The 24,583-nt window shown below is 47.5% G+C and overlaps 1 protein-coding gene across 2 annotated transcripts in view; it reads left to right on the top strand.

Moving 5' to 3' along the window:
- Positions 1 to 1,111: 1,111 nt before the first annotated feature.
- LOC142577947 (uncharacterized) overlaps positions 1,112 to 24,583 on the top strand; it is a 94,309-nt gene continuing 70,837 nt past the window's right edge. The window contains exons 1-3 of one of the 2 annotated variants that reach the window (XM_075687384.1): positions 1,112 to 1,160; positions 6,331 to 6,372; positions 17,908 to 18,074. In XM_075687384.1, coding sequence (XP_075543499.1) covers positions 17,969 to 18,074 — 106 coding nt within the window. In that variant the 5' untranslated portion in view covers positions 1,112 to 1,160; positions 6,331 to 6,372; positions 17,908 to 17,968. Of the gene's footprint in view, positions 1,161 to 6,330; positions 6,373 to 17,843; positions 18,075 to 24,583 lie in introns of those variants that run through there. The other variant, XM_075687382.1, reaches the window with a different exon arrangement.

Here is a 24,583-nt window from a genome sequence, read left to right as displayed (position 1 = left end):
GCCAACATCAAAAAGCTCCTTGTGATGATCACTACGAGTTTATTATGTTTCCCGAAGCGGTGGCACGTATTCACAACGGGGAATCGGCCAAGAAACGTGTCTGCATGTTGATTATGATAATTTCCATATTATGGTACATAGCCAGAACGAGTGTTGGCCAAAAAAGGGGGGGTACAAATAGCTTTTTTGTGCGAATGCGTCAAACGGCCCATTAAGCGAAAGAAAATTGTGCAGCTTATTCTTGGTACGGATAAGTTTGTTTGTGGTTACGCTTGGAGACTCCGTAAAGTTTTCTTCATGGTGTCTTCGTTAGCCCCCCAAAGAGCAATGAACAGGCAAACCGTCCGTCGGCAGCTCCCGTAGTTTTCTGAACTTGCCGCTGAAAGTACTCAATGACTGGCAGGCCCGGATCGTTTGGTCGACGCATCTGGTTGCACTCACGCTTTTGCTCGGTAACGCGAGCTCGTAACTCCGGATGTTCTGCAACTCGCTGATCTTTCGCCGCCGCTTCACCGGCGATATATTCAGGATTGGATCGAAGTCGTCGCATTCGTTCTCGAGTAGCGGTGTGGCGGGTTTCGCACCGCGCTTCCTTTTGTACGGGAGGGACGTTCTTTTGTCGCCGATCTCTCTCTTCGTCGGAGACCCGGCAGTTCTGTCGGCGCGGCTGTGGAGAGGAGCAGTTCTACACACCCTTGGTGATGTCACGGCTTAGATGCGCATCGCATGCGCACCACCCGTACGGCGAGGCGAGCCAAAGCTACGGTGAAGCCGTGCCTGCGCGCGACGACGTCATCTCTCGGCGAGGTTTTGCTGCGCACCTTCGCCAGCCAAACGCCAGCTTAAACAGCATCTCCGATAAAAGCCAGTGGCGGCTTTAGCAGCGAAAGGGCAGCTAAATTCCCATTCGCTCCGACGCCACATCACGAGTGCGCCTCGATAGAGCACAGCGGGCCAATCAGAGCACCTCCTGGGGCGGTAGTGGGCCAGGCGCTGCGGGAACGGAGAGGCCATCACCGGGACACCACGTCGCTAGCGCGCCTCGACGGAGCATATAAGGTGACACGACGCCGCGGTAGGAGTCAGGTTGTCGCCGGCGAGGCTGTCGCATGAGACACTCGTGCGGGCGCCGTCATCACGCTCTTGGAAGCCAGCGACCGGTCTGTATCTCGCTCTCTTTCTCCCACGCCACTGGACGTAGCTGCTGCATGCGCCTGCCAGCCTCTGTGGCCGCTACTGCTTCCTCAGTCTCTCCTCTCCATGGACGTCGATAGCATGCGGCGTACTTGATTTCTGAACAACATCGTCCAAATTATATATTCTTGTCTACGGCCAACTAGCTGACGAAAAACTGAACAAAAATAATCCGTACCAATTTAGTCGCAAAATTCGATTACATACCACGCAGCAAACCTCGAAAACATTACTAGCCGCGAAACCTCGAAGGACCCCTCAGCGGAGCTTGATTGCACATTCATGCTTTCATATTCACAACTAATAAGTGCTTTGGTGTCCTCAAAATTTTCAGTCGCACTAAGTTGAAAAAATATGCCTGCGGTAGATAACACAATTCTACATACTGACCAAAATTGATCGATGAGGCGGTCATTACTTCTACGGGAAATCAAAATGCTCAGCTGAATAATTACAACAAATCACACTACGTATTTCAATCTAAGATCTATCTGTGCTTGTATCTAACTGTTTTCCCACCTACCTAGTTCCCCGGGTTGTTCGTAGTCGGATGATTAGCGCGTGAGGCTGCTCTGCTTGGGTAACAGGGCTCGAAACCAATCAACTGATCAATTTGAGTCATTGAGTATGTAGATATGTGTACATTTGAGTCGCTCTTCAATGAATCTCCTTGACGTCTACAATCACTAGTGGTAAACGTGGAAGTGGGTTGGCGCAGCTGTTGGAAGAAAGTGTTTGACGGATACTTTGAGCACGGTATACGCGTCACTCGATCTATCTTGGTCTACGATGACACCCTCTGATGACAGCTAGGATCCGTGTGTGGGCCAGTACGTGTGCGGCTATTCAATGAACATCTTTGATGTCAATTTTGGTACCTAGATATTTGCCACTGGGAATGTGCCGCCCTACGATGACCAAAAAGTTACTTAAATTTATGAGATGTTGAGCGGAATCCAAGACACTTTGCAAGAGTTTCTCAAGCACCCCGACGCTTCTGCAAATTCCCACATAAACGCACTGGTTATATTCTACATTTCAATGAACGCCCTTCACGCCATACCGTGAATTCACTGGGTATGGGCTGCGCTTCATTGAACATTTCTTCAACTTGGGTCACTCATTGTGTGACACTGAGAATGCTACAAGCAAGCAAAAACCGGCACGAGACGCTTCTCGTCCCGAAGAACACACGCCGACCACTCGGTATGGTCAGTAGATGACGCAACGTGCCCGCACGCATGACGCGTTTCTCAGTGTTCTCAGTGTCCGCGCATTTAGCAGGTCGCGCGCAGACATCACGGTGGTGGCACTGGTTGGCGCCGACCGTTCGTAGGAAAGCGCCAAATAGGAGTGCCGCTGCAGTAAACACCTCCTATATAACTGGTTTCGGCGGTGCCAATACATTGAGCAGGTATACTGATTTAGTGCTAGCACATTACCGTCTACACTCATCGTGAGATGAGTTCTGCCGCAATTTATTTTCTCTTGGCAACTACGTTATGAAACAACACACATGTGGCGGTCTGCATCGCGAACGCGGTGATTTTCAAAGCAAACTTGTAAATAGCAGCACTAATTGTCACATAGTAACCAAGGTCACAATAGCTTTGTGGTCGCTATAATAAGTACTGATCGGCATACTCGCAACTGAAAACACATTTTTATAATGTCAAATCGATGCACCTGTACCTCTGGGTGGTCGGTCGAGGAGGATTGATGTAGCATTGCAAGTAAAATGTCTCCAACACGAATGGCGTTAGGCACTCCCTTTGAGGCACCGGCATCTGCACACTTAAATCACCGATAACCCCCAGAGGGCGGTGCCACCGCAACTAACACGATCAACCTATGAACCTATAGCCATGAACATTTGGACATTGCATTTCGACATCGAAGATACTTTTGCATGTGTTCGCCGGATTCTCCAATTCGCGACACGCGACGTGCAGTCTCGCCTGCGGCTTGCGGTCGCCCTCTCGGGCTGCATGTTCGGTTATGTTTGCCGCAGTTGGCCATCGTACTCTCGTCTAAGTTCGCGCCCTTGCGAATGGTATGCGAGCAGCTCTTCGGGAGACCTAATCACGCTTTCACCACTTATCGCCAAGTGATAGGCAATAATAACTAAATAGGTTTCTCCGAGGCAGCCGATCACACTTTTCGACATGCTATTTTGTATGTTGTATTCGTCATTCCAAAGAATGTCAGCACCCTTCGCTTCACTTTGTTGAGTGCTTGTAGACTCTGCATTGCAGCCATTGCATCTGTTGCTTGCTTATAGGCGTACTTGTGTTGCGCGGATATGAGCCATTGATTACGCGGGTATGAGCCTTTGATGATGATAATGTTTGTGTGCGGACACGAAAATTCTATGGCACACGAACCATATACAGTGCCGCTGTAAAATATGACTGCCGCATCCCGCGAGAAACGAACCGCCATCGACGACTAGAAAGGGGATGAAGAAGAACATGTCAAGCTCCTGGAGGATCTCACCATGTATCATGTTCTGTGAGGTGTTGCAGGTGCTTCCCGCTTAATGACTCACATCCTAACAATAAAGGTACTGTTTCTGCCAGTAGTGAACTAGAGAAATGTAAAACGTCTTTTCGTGGACCTATTTCAGCCCTTGAAATGCAGCGAGTGGTATCACCACCAGATCATTATATGTACGCAGATTCACGAACCCAGTACTTCACCTGCACAATGCTAGGCGAAAGATCAAAGGGAGCTGGTAGAATATGTTGTTACCGTATCAAGAGCAGACGAGAGCACGGCCTTTCGTAAACCCAGATATAGATTATGAAAGCAGAGGAGCGAAAATTATTTCGGCATCGAGAGAGAACGCAATGCAACTTAGGAATGACGCCATATTCTATAGATAGAAAGCCATGTTGTGTTTCTACACAGTATCAATTGAAAAAATTCTATCGTGTCTGGGTTCCGAGATATCCGACTCCAAATGTTAATTGTCGTTCGCATGATTACGCATTAGAGTGAGTTAGCATCGGCGCGAAGCTCCTCCCTGGTGTGACGCGGCTGTTGCGTGCAGCGTTTAGTCCGACAACGGGGCAGAGGCATTGGCAAATATGATAACTAGAGAGGCTCGACCAGCCATGCGTCAATTGCACATTTTGAGCATTGCCGAACGACGAACGCTCTGCTACCACTGTGGTGATGCGGGTCATGTCTACTGTGCGTGCCCGTACCACCGCATTGGTCTCCCGGGTTCCTATTAATTCACTCTGATTCCGTTTCGGACAACGGCCACCCGAGATTGACGATTTCATCGCCCAACAGTGCGAGCCACCGTCATCAATGCGCCAGTCGCGATCGCCATCACCACGATCATACTATACGGGAGGTAGAAGTCCTAGGTCGCAAGGGTAATCTCCGAGCCTTCGCCAGGAACTGACGTCAGCGAGCTTTCGAGGCGAGGCCGCTGATACTCGACGTGCGGAAGACCTTCAATCAACGCGACCTCCGACCGATGGAGACTTGACCACACCGGCCTCTCAGGCTGCACACAACTTTTCAATCAACATACCTGTGCTGATCGACAGTCGAAATGTTACTGCTTCATTGACACTGTCACTGACTAGTCGATCATCTGCGGAAACCTGGCAGCGGAACTGGCCTCCGTTCACCTGTCTATTAAACACAACAATATGATGAAAACATCTTATTTCTTAGCATAAACCCATTCCCGGGCCTTAATCCCTGCATTTTAAAAGCACAAGTTGCACGTGCCACGGCACGTTTCCCAACGAACTTCGCTTCAACCGACACCAAAGTAGGTTACGGTGGCCACAACGCAGGCCACAACGTAGGCCCTCAACCAGACCATGCTAGGCGCTCGCAGAATTCCTCCTGCTCGCATTCATGACAAATGCGTGCGTGCAAAGCCTGTTTTCGCTCGTTAAGCACACAGAATTTTCTAGTTAAAGGTTCCTGGCGTTTGCGCTCATTGGCATTATCTTTTGTGCTTTCTGCCGGAGCAAGCAACACACTCCCGTGTTTTGACTCTTGGCAATCACCCGTCACGTTTTCGACAAGCATTATTACCGTAAGGAGGGCCCCTATAACGTAAAACCATTCCAAACTTTTCTATTCCAGTTCTGCAATCAGCCCTCCGCGATTGGTCAAAAACTTTTTGGACCACCCCCACTTCACCTGTCTGTCAAAGGACCTAACGAAAACTGCGACAGCTCCCCATGTGATATGACGTGTGCGAACAAATTATGCATGATATGAGCGAGCAAAAGAAAAATATATATTTCTGATTCTTTGTGCGCGGTATCTGCTAGTGGCCGCGTGGTACGTGGCGCCTATCCCCTATCTCGTACGATTGTGTGCAGTAGGTCGCTTATTACCAGGATACTGTGCCGATTCCTCAGTACCCTCCGTACTAGCGTGTTTCTTCGCACCCACGAGGCTGATTGTGCAGGCAGTGCGCAATCGCTGCGCATAGCCCGTCGTCTTTGGTCTGCGGTCAACAAATATCGGCGGCACGTCTGGGTTATTAAAAGCGTGTTGCGAGTTTGCAACTGCACTAAGAGTTTAGGCTGCACAAGGTGCCGATCAGAGTTAATGGAGATGGTTGCGTTGTGTGTTTCAGAAACTGTTACGATGGTTGACGGGCAGAGGCAACGCCCCTCCCATACTACCACGGTATTCCATAACAGCAACACTCATTAATTATGCAACTGTCTGACTGAAACAATTTGTATTACAAGCTATTTATTTTTGGCCATCAGGAAACATTTCGTGGCTTATGTGGCTAGGTGCATTATATAGGTAAAAACATTTATTTTTAAAGAGTAAAGCCTGCTAAGGTATAAAATTTTGGCATAATAAAGTGCCTTGCGTTTTCTGTGCTCCGTAAGAAATAGGCTCGGCGACACCGATACCAAAGCTTCCGTAACTAACACTCCCTTTTAAGTAACCGTGTCTATATATCTTTGTCTCTAAACAGGTTGCGTCTTCTGGACGCCATAATATTGTGTGATACTAACTTGTTTCCGCTATGCATTTACCTTTCCCTTCCTAGTGTTTGTCTAACTTTCTTTAAGCCACAAAATGTTTACTTTTTCACACGCAACACGTGTAAAATATATATGTTTTATCTATATTTAGCTCCCAGCCCCGAAGACGCAGTCCAAGACACTGGATACAACGGTAAGTATCGCCTACTGCCCTGTTTTGACGGCAGCATTCATCCACGTATAACACTTAAATGGTAAAGCCGTGATTCTTCATATCGGGTTATTGTAGAGCTTCCTATGTTTCGTAGCGGCGGTCCGTTTTTGCGTTTTTGGCCCATTTTCTTCTTTTACATTTAGGAAGCGCACTAGTTGCACTCTTCTTTGCAATTTCTTGGTCGCTTAGTGTTATAAAATCATTTCAAGTCGAAAGTAGACTCTAAAATGTATAACACTACGGTTGATCTGCAAGAAGAAATATTTTGTGATCGTTGGTTGCATTCTTTAATATCGCTGACTGCAAATAGATTTTGGATTTCATAACGTCCTTACACATTAATAGCTGCAGTGGGGCGTGTTACCAACTAGTGCTTGTTATTAAAGCAGATGCGTATATATTTTGTAAGGATACTTTTAGACGTGGAGGTGCGGAAATTTTATGGTTATATTAGTGTGGCTATGTTGCCAAACTTGTGATATATGGCGGTTCACCAAAGCTTGTCAGTTACAATGGGCTTGAAACGTGCATATCACATCAGAAGAAAGTCGGAGGAAGTGGATGATGTACATCGTCTTGCGTCCAGCAGGTGCACCGCGAGAACATCTTTGGCTTCGGGATGCAGCCATGGGCATATAATATTTTACAGCAGAAGCCAACAGGATGTTAGCTTCTGCTGTAAAATATTAGTTTTTTTTTTAAACTAAATATTCTCGCCTAATACCGGCTAATACCATGTCGGTTGCGAAAAATGTTGAGCTGTGCGCGAAAATTCATTCGCAGTTGTATTCAACAGTCCTAAGTAGCCGACGCACAATTCCCGGCATGTTTAGGGCGCTGGCACGTACTTCAGAAATGCATACTTCATTCAGCCTGCAATATAACTGCTCTTTATCTTTATTAGGAACTAGCATCTCCGGTAACCCAAGGTCCAAGAAAAGTGCAATAATACAAATAAGGTGCGGTAAATGCATCTGCAAACTTTCTGTGATGATAGACCAATATGGAGCAGAAATGGGCTGCACTCAAGCGGTGAAAAAATTAATTTGTTCTTGCCCATCAACAAGCTGCTATATGACCCAAATTACGAAGTGTCTAGAAATGTGGGCCACCGGAAAGTGCAAGTATGAAAGCCTGTTGTTCATTTGCCCCTGATTTCGCAATAAAGGCCTCGTTATCAAACTCCGCCCTTCTGGTGTGACTGTTCTCTGCTTAAACGTCGAATTTTCCAAGCAATATCACACAGATATGGAGGCACCCCTGTCGTCTAAAGGCAGGAATATATTCCTGTCGAACTCATTTCAATTCTATATAGATTATTTATCGCTTCATTAGCGTCTCTGAATTGCTACACATTGGCGTACTGCCCATTTTCGACGTGCGGTTTGCGTCATCGCTGACTGTACCACAGCTGAGAAAGTCTTCTGCTTCCACAAATAGGAAGGCATTCGTAAGTACCATCGCTTTATACTATCGGAGGGCGTCTCTTTCCGGAATAAATAAACTGAAAGAATTGCTCAAATCCGCAGCTTTCTTTACTTTCGTATGTGATGCAAAGCCGAGTTTGGTTCCACAGAGTTTGAGCCCCTCTGAAATAGATGAATTCCGTGTGTATGAGAAGCACTATTTGCCATTTGCTGATTCAAAAAATAAACTTTCGCTGAAATGTGTGCTGTAATCACGGCTTTGTTGTGCAATCTTGTGCCTATTTGGCTTCTAAAACTTCAGGGCTGCTATTCAATGCGCGCATAACGTAACTATGCAAATTGTAACGCTTCAGAAACAAACATAATTCTGTACGTTCCCAACAATTTTCATTCGACGTTGCGGATGTCATACCAGTTATATGTCATATCACCCGCAGACAGGCAGGTATGCCAAGCAAAATGGTTTTCAGTCAACTGAGTTGTCCTTCGAGTACCCTGCTGGAGGTTAAGAGTTCTCATCTTTTTTCTCTCTGATCGCGCCCACACGTTTGTTTCTTTTTCTTTGACAGGCACAATCTTGCGATTAAGCCATAATTGCCTGCCGCGACTCGCATTTTGTCACACAGTTCAAGCGGCTAGTGTTTGTAAATTGGTCTGGCTATAAGTAAAACAGCTCGTTGCTTCACTTTGAAGGAGCGGACGTGATCATGTGGCCTTCAGAAAACCTCCATAACCTTATATATGGTTGTCGGGGTAAGGCGCCACAATGTACGACCACGGTATCGCTTACCTTTAACTTTGTTGGGGGTCCCGCGGCTCCAAGGGGATTCCAGTTGATATTTCTTTCCTTGTCACTTCCAGATGTTGCCCATTACAAACACTCGCTAGGCCTTTCGACGAGTGTCATCTGCTCATCTTGAGTTACCTATGACTTCAACTGTATTGTGTGGTATACTAGAGTGCCGACGTCCATGCAGTAGGTTGGCTGCCATCAAAGGGCAGGCTTCCTCTCTTTCGGAAAGACCTGGTTTTGATAACTGTTTCGACTTCGGTCAGCGCTGCATGTCTTATTCAAACTTCAGGCAGGCTCTGCCGAGAATTTTACGCTGTGGAGTCTTCACTGATTAGAACAGCCGCTCCCGCCATTCACTCCCACCGACTGGCATTAGGCACAGCAAATTTCAATGAAGTTTTCCTGCCGCAGTCTACTTCAACTAACATGTGAATTTTTCCGATAGGTCCGCGCATCGCCAGCGTAGATAACACTAGATGGTCCCCTTCGGCCGACAAGCCGTTAAAAGCAGACTATGATGACCTAAGGGGTCATAGTGGAGATAAGCGCGAAGGGAAGTACTGGAGAAAGAGCCCGCGAGAAAAACGCCACGTTAAAATTTGCATCTTCGCCTTGTGTCCGTGCTAAGAGCGGGACGGTAACGTTGGAAGCAGCAAGTTCGAATGGTGTTGTCGCCGTCTTCCGGTGACTTGGTTGCGTTGCTGTGGGAGTGATTCCTGGACCGTGCGGCAAATTATTTGTGCACATAACTGCAATGCATCACCTTCTCTAATAGGATACGCGCTCTGTAGATCCAGTACCACTCTGTCAGTGGCGTGAGCGGGTCGGGTACGCCCCTATGCGGAAGCTGGTGAAACGCTCTCAGAACTACCAGCGTTGAGTGGTAGTGATTTTCTGAGTCTATGATTGGGTGATTCTGTCGTTGCGGTAAATCCACGAGCAGCAAACATCAACAGACGCTGAGAATGCCATGGGTGTCTATTGATGAGCGAAAATAGACGATACGGGGCACGGATTCCACTGGTCATCATCGTGCTATAAAGTTAAGTTCTGTCAAAAGTCGTGATGTTGGGTGCACTTAACCAAATAGTGCTCGACATGTAGTACTTCTGTTGCTGTCAGGTGTCGAATATCTGTTGTCAGGTGTAGGCAGTGGTCCGTAAGTCTTAATACCCACGCTTTGAATGGCGCTGAACCCGGATGAAACGCTAAATGTCTTTGATTAGACTGAAAATTCTCGTTGCCGTGGTTGCATGGACTGCCGCACTCAATTTCTTTCGCGATGGATGAAGTGTGAACTGCTGGAAAGGGCACTTTTCTATTGGTTCGTCTAACCGGTTAGCACCATGCCACACGAGAAGTCACTTTGTTATGAGCCATACCATGGATCAGCAAACCAGATGAATTCCTCAATCAGCGACAGTATCCCTGCCGCGACTATGTTATCTAACAGATCCGATTGGCCGCTAAGAGCTTCTGTTTTGTGCAGTCATCTTAGTTCCAGGAAAATACCGTCGTATTGTCGGTCCACATAGCATTCTGAAGATGAAGGCTAGTACATGAAACTATTAGAACAGCAGTCGTGCGCCAACCAACGCACCTTTATAGTCCAAAGGCGATAGTGTCGTTCTGCTTTTAGGAGCCAATGTCACTTTGTGATCACAAGCAGAGGTACTTATGGCACGTCCGTCACGGCTTGAATCTCATCTGCGCACGCAGCTAGGCTGATCTCGCAGAACACGTGGAATTGCATCTCATTGAGCAACTTCTCTGCCCCAAGAACATATCAAGGAACAGCTATTTTTTAATTTCCGGGGGCTGTCAGATCCAGGCTTGAATTCACGAACGTCTTCGGGTAATAGAACCTCCCTGGTTTACTCCGCGTTTACACAGTTTGTCTTACTAAGTTTTGGTCCCATATATTAAATATTGTTCTGAAAAAAAAAGAAGTCTGTGCATTTTCCTGCAACCTCTACTATAATCATCATCAAAATATTAGACCATTAGGAGAAGTGACTGTTGACGTCTCAGTGTTAAGCAATCTTACCTACGCTTTTTATAAGGTCTCGTAAAAGCCACAGTTTCTCCCGAAAGGCCAAGTATCGATTGCAATAGGAAATTAGTAGACATATAGAATAATTAAAGGGAAAATAAGACATCCACCCAATTGCAGCAATTGATAAAAAGAAACCCACACGGGTTCCTCGAAAGAAAAGCCTCGCGGTTAAAGAAAAATTCGTCCTGATCCTGGGAATCGAACCCGGACCATTGTCTTTCCTTGGCAGCCGCTCTACCATCTTAGCTAACTAGGCGTCTAGCACATGACAGGACGAAGTCGAATTTGTCAACAACTCGAATTTTTCGTCACCTTCCCATAACTTTCCACTCGCCATCCACAACCCACTCACTATACCGTCCCTTCTGCCGAGAGTATTCACACTGCTGGAGTCAGTCTTGCTTCAGAGAATTCAGACAGGCACCCTCCTTACACTTCACTAGCTGAACCGTTTGGACAGGGGTGGTTGTGATGACCCACTTATGGGGGCAAAGGTTCGTGTTCTCAATGTTTTAACGGTTCTCTTTGGCGGAGCCTCCGAGAACCCAATTGTGGACAAAGCCGTTGGTTTGGACGCACACACAAAGACTTTTAATCAAACAAAAAAAAAAGAATAAAGCAAACAGAAAGAAAATAGAAAGCATGCATACAATAAACATTCAAGAAAACATTGCGGTAAAGAACACACTTAGGGCTTTAACGAGGGTGCGAGTCCGGGCTTGCCACGAGGGCGGGGACACGTCGCAGTCTCGACGCGGCAACGCGGCGACAAGCTGGCAGAAAGAGTGGCGCCGGCCTCACCAAAGGTCGTGTCGTAGGTTGACCAACCGGGCGCCGGGAGCGCGCCAGCTCTGGCGAGGCGAGGTAACGCTGGCGGCTTTGTGGCAGGAGTGGACGGCGTCGGCGTTCTGGCCGGGCAGAGAGCTCGGGCCCGTAGCCCGACTGCTCCCCTCTCGCCCACGGAAGCTCGAACGCCGGCCTCGGGCAGCAGGCGGCACGGCAGACGGGGGTGGCGTTCTGGCCGGGCAGCTGGCGTAGAACTCGGGCCCGAAGCCCGACTGTTCCCGTCCTGCCCACTGGCGCAAAAGCTCACCGGCCTTGAGGAGCCGACGGCACGCTCAGGTAGACGGGCGACGCACAGGAACAGGTTGGCAGGAGGTCCCGGGCGGGTGAAGTCCTGGTGGGCTCGGGTCCGGAACCCGACGGCCCGTCTTCAACGCCCGCTCCGGTGGTTGACCTCCTCCTGCCGTCGTTTCCTGGGACTCTCCTGGCGTCTCCCCGGCGTCTCCCTGCGTGTCCTTTTGCGTGTCGCCCCCGTTCTGCCAGCGCACCACGCTTTTTGTCGTGGTCTGGCCGATTTGGCATTTACTGATTGGCTGCCCGACGCCCCGTGGTCTTTTCTCATTGGTTGCTTTTTTCCTTTTGTTGTCTTTCCTGCGCTGCGCGTTCACGTGCCGGGCGCTCTTCGGCGTCGTCGTTTTTCCTCCTTCCAGCTCGGCGCGCGTGCACTCCGCGTCGTCTGCTCTCGACCGTCCCGAGCCCCGCACCACGTCGCGCACCACACATCACAGTGGCACACCACCACCCATAAGTGCGTTCTGTTCCACGTGCAAATGTTGTGCTAATCTCAACTACCTGTGTTCGGAGTGCCCCTCTACCTCCCATCTAGGCTTCGTGCTCTGGCCACCATGAAGCTTCAACCCTGGCATTCTGCCCCCTGGACTTTGGCCTACCCTCATACCACGTCTCCGGACCATGCCATCCAACACCGGCGCGCACTACTTTTGTTCCTCCAGGACCCGGCGGCACCACCGGTCGGTGATCGGCTCCAGGACAGCGACAGAAATCATGCGGCTCCCACTTTGCTGCCTCCAGGGCGTTCGTTAGTAAAACGGAGGCAGCCTCACCCTTCCTCTTTTGCAATATTAATCCCTCTCTTTCCATCGCAGCGCCTTCAGCGCATTCTAATGTGGAAATAAACGAGGTTTCATTCATTCGGCTGCCTCAGAGAGGCAGTGGTCTCGGGTTCGGATACCGGACCAGGACGAATTTCCTTCAACGGCGAGGCCTTTCTTTCGAGGAACTAGTATGGGTTTCCTTTCAAGGAATTCCTACGACTGGGTCGATGTCTCATTTTCCCTTAATTAACTACTTTTCTCCAACTTGCGGGTTTCCTCAGAACTATTACGTCTAACATCTATACTAAGTAAGGATAATCATTTTATCGGCCGTATAACCTTCGCAACATTCAGTTACTAAGTGAAAGAGCAAGCATGATGTCATCGTGCGCAAGCAATCGTAAACACATCACACTTGATGAGCGCGGACACTCGCTGTCAAAACGCTGGTGTGAGCAAAGACGTCTGCAGCAGCGAGCGAAGTGACCTTCGTACGGTCTATCCCTTTTACGCAAAAATTCGGAGAACAAAGCGCGCACCAAGGCATGAGCCGCGACCAGCTTCCTTTCGTGATGAGGTAGGCGCGGTCGTGTAAAGCGCGCACTTGTCGGCGAAGTCGAAGGCGCTCGGCCTTCCCGCTTTCCTCAAGTTATCGCGCGCCAGATGGTGCCGCTTTCGAAAGTTTCCTTTGGGCCCGGTTGACAAATGCGCAGTTGCTGCCGCAGCACAATGCCGCCCCTCACACTCCTGCCCATCCGCTCCCCGCCTTTCGAGCGATAGAAGACACGTGTGTTCTTCGCTTTCTTCCGTCGCGCACACCGGATTGAGCCGCGATCATCGGCTGCCCCATACGAGGCGTGGCGACGATGTTGTCGCCCTTGAAATGTATACGAAACATCACGGCGGCGGCAAAAATGTGCCGGGAGTGTCCACGTAATTTCTATCACAATAAATATTGGGAATTATCAAACCAGACATGAGACGATAGAGCGGAAATTCAAGTGTGTCGAACGTACTTGTTGGTCTCGTGGATCTGGTGCCAAAACAAGCAGTTTCCTGAGAACAAGGAGCTGTGCTGACCTGGAGCCCGTTGTGCCTTTGGGAAACCTCTCCCGGACTATCAGCGCTAGCTCGGCGGAGCTTGATTAGAAGTAGCTATTTGCGATGAGGTACAGACCGCTCATTAGACCATCGAGTGACCCGGTGTCATTTAATGAAAACTTGAGGGATGCCGGGCCAAGTCATGAACTCCCTCATGGAAAGGGCCGCCCTTCTCTGGAAAGAAGAGATGACACTTAAACTGGAAATTGAGCAGCTTATGTGATAGGAAGACCCTCGCTCGGTGTGCTCAATTTATGCCTGTAGAAATTGCCGCTCAATTTCGAAAGCTTAGGGAATATGAAGGAAGTGGAAAGAAAATCCTTCAAAAAGGAGTGGATATAATGCTTGAATACGAATAAGATATCATTATTATTATAATTGCAGATGTGAAGCTGAAGTCTCGCAGCTCCTCATCATCATCATCATCATCATCATCATCATCATCATCAGCCTTGTTACGCCCACTGCAGGGCAAAGGCCTCTCCCATACTTCTCCAACTACCCCGGTCATGTACTAATTGTGGCCATGCCGTCCCTGCAAACTTCTTAATCTCATCCGCCCACCTAACTTTCTGCCGCCCCCTGCTACGCTTCCCTTCCCTTGGAATCCAGTCCGTAACCCTTAATGACCATCGGTTATCTTCCCTCCTCATTACATGTCCTGCCCATGCCCATTTCTTTTTCTTGATTTCCACTAAGATGTCATTAACTCGCGTTTGTTCCCTCACCCAATCTGCTCTTTTCTTATCCCTTAACGTTACACCTATCATTATTCTTTCCATAGCTCGTTGCGTCGTCCTTAATTTGAGTAGAACCCTTTTCGTAAGCCTCCAGGTTTCTGCCCCATAGGTGAGTACTGGTAAGACACAGCTATTATACACTTTTCTCTTGAGGGATAATGGCAACCTGCTGTTCATGATCTGAGAATGCCTGCCAAACGCACCCCAGCCCATTCTTATCCTTCTGATTATTTCTGTCTCGTGATCCGGATCCGCCGTCACTAGCTGCCCTAAGTAGATGTATTCCCTTACCACTTCCAGTGCCTCGCTACCTATTGTAAATTGCTGTTCTCTTCCGAGACTGTTAAACATTACTTTAGTTTTCTGCAGGTTAATTTTTAGACCCACTCTTCTGCTTTGCCTCTCTAGGTCAGTGAGCATATAAGAGCGAAAATAATTGAAGAACTGAAAAAAATATAGCTCCTGAACTGGCACAGCAGATCAAAGTCAACGAAATTATCGCAAAATGCACACAGAAAGAACAACCCGTGGAATTTATAAGCCAGGTAAGACATCGCGCCAGATGGTTTTTTTTTTAGTGCAAGTTTGCGCCTCCTTTCTCCCTTTTGCTTTTCTTATTGTTATTCTTCGTTTTGCATTCTTCAGTGTTTCTGAGCGTTTCGTGTTAATTTTGCCGGCTTCGCTTATTTGTCGTTGCAAGAGGATGGTCACTAATTTTTATTGAATATGATGTTTACCTATGCACTGTAGTCTTTTTTTATTGTTCTGGCCGTGTTATGTTGCTGCCGGTTTTTATGTACGGGGGTGCGCCCCTGTGTCAAGCCAGTCAAAGGCTTTTTGGGTGCACCCCTAACATCCCTGATGTTAAAATAAAGGTATTTGTATTATTATTATTTGTATAGTCATAAGGCGAAATTGAACAAACCGCCTTTAGACCGAATGTTTGAAGAAAATGTTGAACAACACATAACGTGGCATGGTGCAGAGGAGCCTCTGCGGCAGAAAAACCAGTGCCAACGACTTCCTCATGGCATTGGTTGAAATGCACTCAAGAACAACTATTTTTCGCAACAACTACGTGTGTTGAGCTCATATGCACCAATGTACAGTTTCTTCGTGCCACCAAATTAGCCTAGCCATATGCAAACATTTTTTTACAAGTTCTACGCATTTATCTCTTTAGGCTATCTCTCTATATCTCGCTTTCCGCGAATGTATTCTGCGGTCGTAATTGAAACAATCGTACAGCGAAAAAAAATCAGAGAAAGAAAGGGCCCAAATCCAGCAATGTTCCGCGGCCCATGGTCTAGGCCGCAAGAAATTCTACAAAAAGGAGAAACAAACGTCCAGTCGTCGGTATATTTGGCGACGATTGAGAAATGCAGTTGGCAAGAGACTTGCCATCTTCTCTCCAGAGAGTCGGCCGAAGAGTCAAAAGAGTAGCAGGCTCAGGCCGACAACTTACCTTGTATTTAACTGGCAAATCTTTTATATGCATTTTGCATCAGCGTTGAGGCAGCAGCGAGTTTGTGATCCCAGAGGAATTCCGGTCAGCAATTTTGGACAGTCCAGTTAGCCAAGAAAATAATAAGGTTTCCTTAGCATAGCGTACTGTAGGCACATATTCGTGATGTTTTCAGACGACAAAAGTGAAATCAATTTCTAGGGGGTTCTTCTTTTACATATGAAAGTGTAATTACGCCACTACCTGCTTTGTACGGTACAGTTGCCGCTTCCTGGCAACTGCCGCTAGTGCAACCGTAATCTTCAGCGCGAAACGCATGCGCATAACGCTTCATGCTTCGCCTTGTTCGGACGCACCTCGTCATCGACCACGTGGTTTTGACAATTCTTTGGTGCTTTCGTTTATTCGAACGAACAATGGGGTGTACCGCGCAGGCGTGCCTCCAACGTAGATATGCGCGTTTCGCATCGATCCGCGAAATGTTTTTCGGTCGACTGGGGGGAGACGAAGAAATTTCGGGATCCCAGTCATATACGACTTCGCTCTAAAACAAGCGCTAGTGGGATCAACGCCTACATTATCGCGGCTTGAAGGAGCTTCCATATTGTTCAGAAAAACGCGAAGTATTTTCCTGCAGCCTCTGCCATCATTAACACCTGAATTTTGTGCGATTAAAGGGACTGACGGCACGGGTCTCAGTCGAGGACTGCAATGGCGCTTGTATTTATTAGATGTACTTTACTTCAACAACTGTGGTCTGGCTTTCTGTGGCTGTGCAATAGTTTGCAGGTTCTATTCGTCATCCCGTCAGAGACTATCTCCAAAATGGAAGGCAACTCATTGTACTGCGGAAATGCACATATATTGTGAAAATTCAAGTGACAGCGAGTGCAATTATACTGTGCGCCCCATTTTAAACAGTGGCATTTGAAAGAGACCAATGTATCCGCTTTATTTGACAGAGGAAGATACTCAATGGGGACATGGTAACACATATAATTGTCCACTGGTTTGTTCCCTGCAGTCTTCAGGTGATATTTTACTAGTCCAGGAAACCTAATAGGCATTCTCACAGGGCTTCTACTTTATGTGCCGCCACCATTTACTGAGTAAGAGTGTGTATTAAGGTGTAAGACTTTAGTGGCTCATGAGTGTCCGGGCGCAGGCCGTGGTGGACGCAGGAAAGCGGTGACCACCGGCGAGGGGAGCAAGGAGAAGAGGCGCCATGCCAGTAGCGCTGTGCGAGTGGGCGCCTGGGAGAGCGCGGACAGGCGCGTGAGGGTGCGTGCACATGGGCGACGAACCTTGCAGCCATATGGCTGTGATTGCATCCAATGCTCGTGGCCACGGCGGCGTCCGTTTGCAGAAAAGTTCACACAACAGCAACAGACGCATTCATAGATAGGCTGTCGCCTATCGCAGTTTAGCTGAGCAAAGTCATTATCATCATCATCATCCACAGCCTGGCTGCGCCTACTGCACGGCAAAGGCCTCTCCCATACTTCTCCAACTACCGTGGTCATGTGCTAAATGTGGCCATGATTCCCTGCAAATTTCTTAATCTGATCCGTCCACCTAAATTTCTGCCGCCCCCCTTCTATGCTTCCATTCTCTTCGAATCTAGTCCGTAACACTTGATGACCGCCGGTTATCTTACCTTCTCAGCAAAGTGCCCATACATTGTTCTGAGCAAATTTACGGCTACTTCTCAACTGGTTCCAAAATCTCTACTAGTTGTTCTGTTGCTCGCCAGTACATACTGGAAAAGTTTAAACTAGAAGCACGTGCTACAATGACGCACTTAAACTAAGGAGGCGTAACAATTCGACACAACACGACACATACTGTTTTCAAGACTTTATTTTGTATAGGATAGCACCCAATTGTTTTGCTACGTTGTGACACTTTCGAGCTTAATATAAGCAACCCATGCCTCGAGCAGGTAGTGCATACATAGGATACATGCGGAGCTCGACGTTCCAAAATAATCTTGCAGGTATTGTGTTTCCCACTGCGCGAAACAACTCTTTGCAGACTACTGCTGCTGTGCCTGCACCTGCAAGGAAAGTGCACAGGAGGGGAGGCTGCCTTTTGGATGCCGTTTCCGCTAAAACAAACCATCATGAGGGGCTGCACAGTCGCTGTCGTACTCGCCACTCTGACACGCGTGGCTGTTGACGCCGGTGTGCTTACGAATATCTGTGAGTACATTTTTCCTAGCTCTTACCCTGTCTCGCACGTTCATTACCCATTGAAAACTTGAACCGTAGCTATGTTCTGTTAGAAGCCCTTGTATTATGTAAACTGCACAGAAAACACTGCCCGCTCTGGTAGGACTAAAAATGCTGCGGGTATCAACAAAATATAACTGTCATTAGTTTAGGCAACTGTTCCAGAAAAATAAATTTTTTTGTGAAATTCCGCAGCGATTATGAAACGATAGCTAATTAATTATGTACTAAAAGTATGCGCAGCTTGAAAATGAACTATTTAAACCAGGCAGCGCTAAAGCATCACCTTTTCCTCTAAGCTGCCTGTGTTGCATTAGTTTTCAGAAGTGGCGCCATCAAATCGATGTCACAATAAAAGCTAGTCCCTCTCAAAACATTTCTGCTCTCTGAAGCACATAGAATAATGAATAAACAAGAAAATAAGCAAAAGCCAAAATAGGAATTTCTTTTAAGCCACAAACCAGTATACACCGCCCATCTTGATGCTTAAAACACCAGGAAAAAGTGGTACCGAAAAAATTAAGGAGATTACCAACAGAGCATTTGCTATCAACTGAAATTTTCAAGAAACAGAAACAGCGCATTTATTCTATGTTTGGGAACAAAACAAGGCACCAAATAAAATACAAAACCCGCGAATGCGTACAGAAAATATCGCCATTTTTTGTTAACTAGCAATATTCTTTGTTCCGGAAAGCGAGAAATTCTGCACTAACGCACCTATTGCCAACTCCACTTATGTAAGCAGGTTCTAGATTTTCCAGTTCTCGCTTAGTTTCCGTCGTTTACAGCAAGGTGTGCGAGCACACTATTTGCAATAATATCGTAAATGATTCCCATACTAACTTTATGGAGCCTAATGTTGCCTGATTTTATCATAAAACACACTCCTGTCGGTTCTATGCATGCAAAGTTTAATACAGTTTATCGCGGATTCAATTTTACTGATGATCTACGCTTTCTCAATCATTTGAGGGTTTCTATAAGCATACAGGCCATGTTTCTTTGTGTAAAATATTTACTGAATACCTTGCATAGAGTAGTAAAAATACATTTGCTTTGTGTCTTCTGTCGTTCTTCATTTTGTCAGATAGCTTGTGACATGCACCGGTATATTTATATACATTTCTTTTGAATTGCTTCTTCGCGTAACTGTCATACTTCTCGTTGTGCCATCTTATAGACAAAATTATTAAATGCGTCTAACAACCGCTTTGTGTGGACTTTTGGCTAGTGAAGACAGTGTTCGAGTGATTTTGTTAGCGCTTCTCGAATACAGGTGGAAGTAATGTCTTCCTTAATCGTCCTAAAGTGGGACCTATCATAGCGGGTGGTCGTCGCTTTATTTTAAGGTTGATATGGTTAACACATGTGTCGAAACAACCAAAGTATAGAGAAGCACAAAGGACTCGGTAGCATTGTAGGACGTTTCAAGGGTAATATTAGGTCTGCTGGAAATATTAGAGAAAGTCATCCATACCGTAGCTACTCCAACGAGAGGATAAATATATCCATTCAATTTACATTCAGGTCGGTGCTGATGTACGTACCTGTGCATGGGAACGAACGGTTACATATAATTTCCTGGATTTGTATGTCAAGGCAGAATAAATAAGCATGACACGTAATGGGATGTATGGAAGAGCCTAAGCATATGTCGGATCATAGGACATAATTGTTACGGCCCCTACTAATGCTTTTATATTGAAGCTGAATTCATACAGCCTCTCAAAATTATTGGCGCTCCCTTCAAACAATTCTTGGAGACCCCGCACTACCACCCTTTCTAATGCAACGATATTTCTATAAGACAAATCCCACTTTAAACAATTATTCGCACGAGCAGTTCCGTGGATTTCCAGTCTTTTAATAGGACGCCGCGCAAGGTGATCAAGGTTCGCCTGTCTCATCATGTTCTCGGAAAGTCTCATCCGCAGGGGAATACTAAAATTTCTAGGTCTCGCAGCTGAAAAACGCATAGGAAATCTTTTTCCACTTTACTTGTATGTCATAATAATGGTTAATTACGTTTTCGCGTTTAGATCCAAGACGGTGGGTTTCATGTCTATCAAGACTGATTGCTTTGCTTTATGGCGCGTCATAGCTGAGCCACTACAAGAAATGAAACATAGATGCAGCATCATAAACTACCAACTTTAATCTAAAAGTACAAACGAAAGCAGCACACGAGTTGTTCAACGACATTATTCTAGAGATGTCTAAAGAGGCATATGAAAACAAGAGTCTACAACCTCTGCAGAGGCTTAAAACCGAAGCAGGAAAATATATTCTGAGCTTGTTTTCAGGCGTGCAAACGCAATTGCCCGTGGCAGACGATATTATCAGAGAAGGCATTCTGGTCATTTTCTACAACGTCATCTGAAATGAGTGAGCATCGATGTAAAGCTCCTTGGGAAAACCACGGGCGAAACAACCCTAGCGCTCAGTGTGTTTTGTTCTTGTTTTTTATCGAACTGCCATTACGAAGTAACATTCGAACTGCCACTTTCAAAAGTTCATACTTTAATCACTCGTCTAATTTAATTGCAAGTGATATTCTGCAGTTAAGATCATTATTTTAAAGGTACTTGGTGAAGTGTTGTTGATATTATTGACACATGCATATTGTGTGTTTCTTGTGGCCGATGCACGCGGGCGCCCCTACGAAGGCGACGAACGCTCTCTGGCTCTCGAGCTGTCGGCTGAACTGGCCAGCGCTGCAGTTACCTTTCCTAAATATACTTGGCAAATTGTTACCAGTCTTATTCCTTTGTTCGCGTAACATTTTGGTGGAGGGTGCCGTTGCCCGTCCTCTCCACAGAGCACCGCAGCGGCCGCAACGTCCTGCTTGCCGCCATGGATCCCGGTGACAACACCTCGTCTCTTTCTACTCCGACCCCGACAACAATGTACATTACGGTTGCCGATCCCCGCGATGCTGGTATATTATCCGGCCAAGATGATGTAAACGTTTAGGAGAGGTTCAACCTGTATGTGAGTGCTAGCCGAAACAACCGCTGGAATGCCATCATTATGCTAGCGAATGTCCTATTCTATTAGGGCGGAACTCCTCGTTTCTGGTTCCGGACACACGAGGACGAGAACTCTAGCGCGCATGCTTTCAAGGAGAAGCTCCTCGACCTCTTTGGAAATCCCACCGGTCTTCAGCTGTTCTACTAGAAAAGAACTTGCTCCCCGAGTTCAGTCTTTTACTGAATCGCATGTCTTGGACATACAAGACGTGCTCGCTCTTTGCCAGAAAGTAGACGAGAAAATGGTCGAGGTTCACGAAGTTGGCCACGTTCTCAAATGGATCGCGGACGACGCCTTCAACTTGCTGGTCTTCAACAATGGGTCCGCCATCGCCGTCATTTTCAACGAATGCCGCGGCTTTGAGCTGGGCAAAAGCGGCCGCCTCATTCCACAGTTCTACCGACTCCCTAACACGGCTGCGACGCCGTCTTTCGTCGACCTCACCGCTTCACCACCCTTAAATGAGCACGTCACACGTATTGTTCGTCCCTAACTCGAGGCTACAAGTCCTGCGCCGTTCCATCCACGCCCCCTTGAACCCAATATTGACCAGCCAGCCCCAGCGAACTTTCTCATTCAGGCAGTTCTACGGCAAGAATTTGCAAACCTAGATTTGCCTGCTGCCTGCTCCGTCTCCCGAACTGACACCCGACCGGTGCCGACTGCTCCACCTCACGGAGATCTGTATTCCCCTCCCACATACATCAACCTTTCCGAGTGGAGAACTTCGGACGACAAGCCCATTTGTTTCGTTGCCTCCGCATTGGCCATGTCGCTCGCCACTGCCACACCTCCTGGACGTTGCCGTAATCGAGCTCCTTCTCGCCGTCTCCTCCCTCATATGCTGACCCGCGCCGTTACTCGCCTCGCTGTATGCCTCCTCCCTCTGACGTATCCGTCGATGTCAGTCGTCCTCCTCCCTCGCGTCACCTCAGCACCGTCGTTCCCCGTCGCTCCAGCCACGCCGCTCTTCGTTCCCTTCCAATTATAAAACATCATAGATGGCAAACTAGACATTGCAGCTCCTGGAGGTAGTGCATCATTACCTTCGTCGTGTCGACATCCTCCACTGACGCTCCCAACGAAGCAGAACTTACTTGATGTTCCCTCCGACGGTGTCCCTTTGACGGCGTTAATAGATAATGGAACTCAGGCGTCCATAATGAGTTGTAACCTCCATCGTCGGCTGAGGAAAGTTCTCACGCCTCCTACAACTCAAGCCGTATGCGGGGCCGATGGCAGCACTGTTGACGGCAGTGGAATGTGTGCTTCCCGCATTAGTATCGTCGGCCACCACGTTCCTGTTCTTTTTAGAGCTGACCAATTGTCCCCATGACCTAATCCTCCGATTCGAGTTTCTTACGGCGCATTAAGCATTGATCGGCTGTTCTGCCGGTACACTTTGCCTCGAACTTCCTCTACTCGGGCATATTCGTGTCGCACTGCGGAACAACTTTAGTACGACTGCCTTCGTCCGCCTGCCACATAAACTCTTGAATTTCGGCCATTTACTATCATCTTTTCCTGTGCCCGAAGGTGATTACATCGCGAGGCCTGTTCCTGATGCCCTTTTTATGCGCAATATCACTGTGTCCCTCTCCTTCGTCACCGTCGCCGATAACAGGACATGCCTCCCTGCCCTTAATTTTGGCCTGACAAAGGAAGTTGTACCAAAGGCATATCGGTTAAAATGCTATGTGCTGTCGGAGATGACACGTTACGACATTTTCCGTAGCAGTTTGCTCAGATTCTTCACCATGTCCAAGGATGCTATTTGCCCTGACGAAACATTTCGTCCCATGATTACTGCAGACCTATTGCCTGAACAAAGTAGCTCTGTGGCACCTTTTGGTTTCCTACCACGACACATTCGACCTCAGCAATCGCCACTTGCGCCAGACTTCCATTGTTAAGCATCACATAAATACTGATGATGCCAGTTCTATTCATCGCCGGCCATATCGATTTTCTGTTTGGGAGCGTCAGGTTATTCAAGATGAACAAGATGCTCGCCAAAGGCATTGTTTAACCTTCATCGAGCCCTTGGGCGTCGCCCGTGGTGCCTGCTAAAAAGAACGATGGCACATGACGTTTCTTCGTAGCTTATCGTCATCTAAACCGCATTACCAATAAAGACGTTTACCCCTTGCCTCGCTTTGACGACGCCCTCGATTGACTCCACGGTGCCAACTACCTCTCACCAATAGATATGCGGATTGGTTATTGGCAGATTTGTGTGGATGAAGAAGACCAATATAAAAGCGCGTTCGTCACTCCAGATGACCTATATCAATTCAAAGTTGTGCTGTTCCGTCTATGCAACGCTCCAGCAGCGTTCGAACATATGATGGACACTTTGCTTCAAGGGTTCAAATAGTCAACATGCCTCTGCTACTTAGACGACCGTTCTCGTATTTTCGCCTACATTTGATACGCACCTTGAGCGCTTATCAGCTATTCTTCAAGTCTTGCGTGAGGCTGGGCTCCAACTAAGTTCCTCGAAGTGCCACTTCGGTCGTTGGCAGATTACAGAGCTGGGCCACATCGTCTAGCCTTCCGGTATTCAACCAGAACTGGAGAAAATTCGTACTATCAGGTCTTTTCCTATGCCTCAGTCTGTTAAAGACGTCCGAAGTTTTCTAGGACTCTGCTCCCACTTCCGACACTTCGTTAAAAAATTGGCAGCGATTCCCCGACCTCTTAATGATCTTCTGAAGAAGGACGTGCCGTTTATATGGGCCCCCACTCAAACTGCCGCGTTTACCCACCTCACCAACATTCTCACTACGCCACCTATACTGGCCCACTTTGACCCGTCCTTTCCTACACAGGTGCGTACCGATGCCAGTGGTCACGGTATCGGTGCCGTCTTAGCTTGAGCCAACAGTGTTCTAGCAGAAAGTTCTGCTTGCCCAGCTGTCGTACGAATTAAAGTGACTAACGATTAGAAGCTCCTGAGGGATGAAGCACTTCGCACATCCTGAGAAAGCAGTCACAAAAACACGAGCCGTATAGATATTTCCATTTATCACGGCCTACAAGCCTTGTGGTGCTAAAATATTTAAAAAAAGGTTATGGCTGAATGTATATGACGATGAACACCAGCGGTCATGCGAATAGCAATCGATCAATGCAGCTCCATGTCATATTTCTTAAGTCCGGCTTAATTACCACGCGTAGTGGCAATTCCGCGAAATGGGGGTTTTGCTATATGGCCCAACGTTGCTGTGACCAGCACTTACGTTATTTTATTGCGGTAGCAATATATCTATGGATGCTACAGGCGCATTTCTGTCGCTGCTGTGCTGTTACGTATAAAGTCCACGGGTGATAACACCGTCGCTGTGCGTCGTATGCCTCAAGTGCGACTTAAAGCACGCATGGGAAGCCCACGATCACGGCTCAATCATGTTGGCGCGAAGGAAGAAAACGGAGAGCAAACGCGC

The sequence above is a fragment of the Dermacentor variabilis genome, chromosome 4 (genome assembly GCF_050947875.1).
Source record: "Dermacentor variabilis isolate Ectoservices chromosome 4, ASM5094787v1, whole genome shotgun sequence".
In the NCBI taxonomy this organism is placed as follows: Eukaryota; Metazoa; Arthropoda; class Arachnida; order Ixodida; family Ixodidae; genus Dermacentor; species Dermacentor variabilis.
Note: the sequence above shows the minus strand (reverse complement) of the source record. Positions and strands in the feature narration are given on the sequence as shown.